We start from the raw sequence: 2,904 nt of genomic DNA, 5'->3' as shown, positions 1-2,904 counted from the left end.
GTGAATTTCGGGGAGAAGACCATCAAATGTTAGCTTTCTGGTAAATATTATGTACTGCACGTCCAAAAAGGAAGATTCTTAATTACCATTTTTGAAACATTGTCTGGAAACCGGCGCTTTTGGGACAAAGTAGCAACCGCCGTCGTTTTGTGGGATATGTGATACCTCCAAGGAACGTAGTGCTCGAGAATAAACTCCAAGACCACCGAGACGCTTGCTATTCTCAAAATTCTGGAGGAAATTATGAAATTTTGATTTCCTGGTAATCCTCGCCACGCATCTCATCCTACTTTTCCTACTAAAGGGATAATTTTGTTCATTATTCTTGAAGAAAGCTTATGCTGGAGGACCTATACATCGACTTCCTCGTCGGTAACCGGCCATAGTCGCAAAAACCAAGCGCTCCTGCAAAATTGGGTTCTTCCATGTTTTTTTTTTTATTTCACGCATCGATTGGATTGTGTTCCTTGCGTCACACTGTAAAGCGAGTGTACCAAACCCGACTGCAGAAATTACATGTAAAAACTTGAACATTTTGCACATAGTTCAATGAAAGAAGTAGACGAAGGCGAGCATCCTGCACGAAATTATATACAGGGTGGCTCTTTCGAGACACACTACTAACACTTCGGTAGACTACCCCGCACTTTTCTATCATACTAGTGTTACAAAGACTCTTGTATTTTCTCCGTGGGAATTTGCATAGTGAACACCCTGTATATTAGGAAAAACTAATCTGAGACATACATATAATGTTATCCGGTGTTTCGTTTTCCCAGCATTCAAGTCCAAACCTTGCTACATGAGAGGTTATGCAAATTGACTTTTGAGGGGTCATTAATATCTATTTAATTAATTAATTTATTTATTTATTTATTTATCAATGTGCAAATGTTACAGTTGTGATGTCTCACTTGTTTTCGCTTTTTTCATTACTCAATGGTAACTTTCCAAGATTATCACTATATTCTTTGGAAATACATTTAGACGCTTTAGGAACTAAAGGAGTGAAGGAATTACTGAATTAATGATTCTGTTGAATTCATTCAATTATTATTACTGAAACACTAATAATTTAGAAAAAATGAAAAATATTTCCAACATTTTTAGTAGGCCCAAAAAATACAGGAATCAGAAAAATATTATTATTATCTAAAGAGAGTCATACTTGCTCCCGCCTAAACAATTTGGACAAATTGGAATCAGAAAATTTAAAAATGGGAAATAGACGGGAATGAAAGAGCGAAGTCAATGGAATAACAGGAAAACGTAGAGAAAGTAGAACAATGGGAGAAGTGAAAGAGCTCGATACTCTGGATGATTTCGGGGAAAACCGTGGTAAATCTCAGAAGGTGTAAGTGCCGAGGGAACGCAAGGATTCTTAAAGCTTTTAAGAACTGGCAGAATCGGTGTAGCTCAGGGAAGTTGAAAAGTTGGATAAAGACTATAACAGCCCGTAGCTATGGAATCCAAAAATTGAGCAATGTAAATTGCGCTTGAGAACGTTCATAAATAAACATCGAAATAATTTGCAAATTACAAGCACACCGTATAAATTTCTTTTGAAATCTTAAAAGAAGGTCATCACAAAAATATATTGAAATATATTACGGTCCTTGAGGTAGACTTGTATAAAAGCTAGCGTGAAACAAGTCCATTAAGTTGCACAATGAGCCTTTCACAGGTTCTACTCGTTTTTGCTTCGGTCCTCGTTGCTGCCCGCGCTTTTGAGGCTAAGGTAAGAGCTCACCAACCTTCGCCTTTTTTTTAATAAATTCATTCCTCCTGAGGTGGAAACCCAAGCAATATATGACAGATGGCGAAACCGCACCGAACAGGAACATCCCGAGTGTGAGAAAACGTGGCCCATAACGAACGACGAGAAGGATGGGTACTTTCGCCAGCACAAAGTGACGGATACGCCCACCTTTAAGTGCTACCTCAATTGCATCCACATGGCCTTTAATCTTACGGACGAGAACGGAAGGATCAACAGGGATCAGTTCTTTAAGACGTTCGAGCGGATGACCTACCAGATGTTGGACTTTTGCGATGGAAGTGTTGTGGAGCAGACCGACAAGTGCGCGCAAATTTACGATTATGTCGACTGCCTAATGCATTACGGAAAGGTGTATGCTTGAATCCCTTTGGGGTGTAGAAGTACTAGATTTTCAACTGTAGGCTTGAATACCCCGAACGAGGGGCGAGTTACGGGTCCTTAAGCGGGGGACTGCTAACAAAAACTCTTTGGTTGAGAATCTCTGTGCGATAATAGGTAGCGATTCGCGTGTTTCCACATATTTTGTTGTTAAGGTTGGAGTTGACCAAGGCCATGTAAATTTCCATGCAGTTTTTCACAAAGGATTTGTGCTACCTGCTAACCTGCTTGTTTTCAAACTTGATTGCAACCAACATTGAGTATTTGAGCAATTAGTGTGTTTCTTTAATTATTGCTCAAACTTTTTTTGGATTAATTAATCAAATGTCTAGGTTTTTCTCAGCCGTACTTGGCACTCTCTCGTTTTTCGAGTGTGACACATTTTTGACTTTACTTGTTTTGCTTTTAAACATTAACGTACACCGAATAACCTTCATAGGTTTCAAATCTCCATAATAATATTATTAATAAACAAACTTTCACCAATTTCAGTGTTTTACTTTGCATTCCTTCCCTACGGTACTTCTGGTCTTAGGCCTTAAGTGTTTGATCACGTCCGGTTGCTTGTTTCCACTGAGCCTGGACACGCAGTCTTTGATCCTGGCCCTGACAACGGGGAGAAAAATTCCTAGGGTAAGCTCGGACTCGACTAGCACCACACTATTACCTTCCCGAGCCAGCTCGTTGCCCCCTATTCCGCAGTGCGGTGGAACTCAGATCAAGTTGACCCTATCATTTAGCCGCAT

The 2,904-nt window shown here is 39.8% G+C and overlaps 1 protein-coding gene across 1 annotated transcript; it reads left to right on the top strand.

Moving 5' to 3' along the window:
• The first annotated feature begins 1,225 nt into the window (after positions 1 to 1,225).
• Positions 1,226 to 2,638, top strand: LOC116180165. Its single transcript, XM_031500023.1, has 2 exons — positions 1,226 to 1,738; positions 1,791 to 2,638. Exons 1-2 carry the CDS (start codon positions 1,670 to 1,672, stop codon positions 2,139 to 2,141), a joined length of 420 nt encoding a protein of 139 aa, XP_031355883.1. The 5' UTR covers positions 1,226 to 1,669; the 3' UTR covers positions 2,142 to 2,638.
• Positions 2,639 to 2,904: the final 266 nt, after the last annotated feature.

This window comes from Photinus pyralis, unplaced genomic scaffold (assembly GCF_008802855.1).
Source record: "Photinus pyralis isolate 1611_PpyrPB1 unplaced genomic scaffold, Ppyr1.3 Ppyr1.4_LG9, whole genome shotgun sequence".
NCBI classification, from domain to species: domain Eukaryota; kingdom Metazoa; phylum Arthropoda; class Insecta; order Coleoptera; family Lampyridae; genus Photinus; species Photinus pyralis.
Note: the sequence above shows the minus strand (reverse complement) of the source record. Positions and strands in the feature narration are given on the sequence as shown.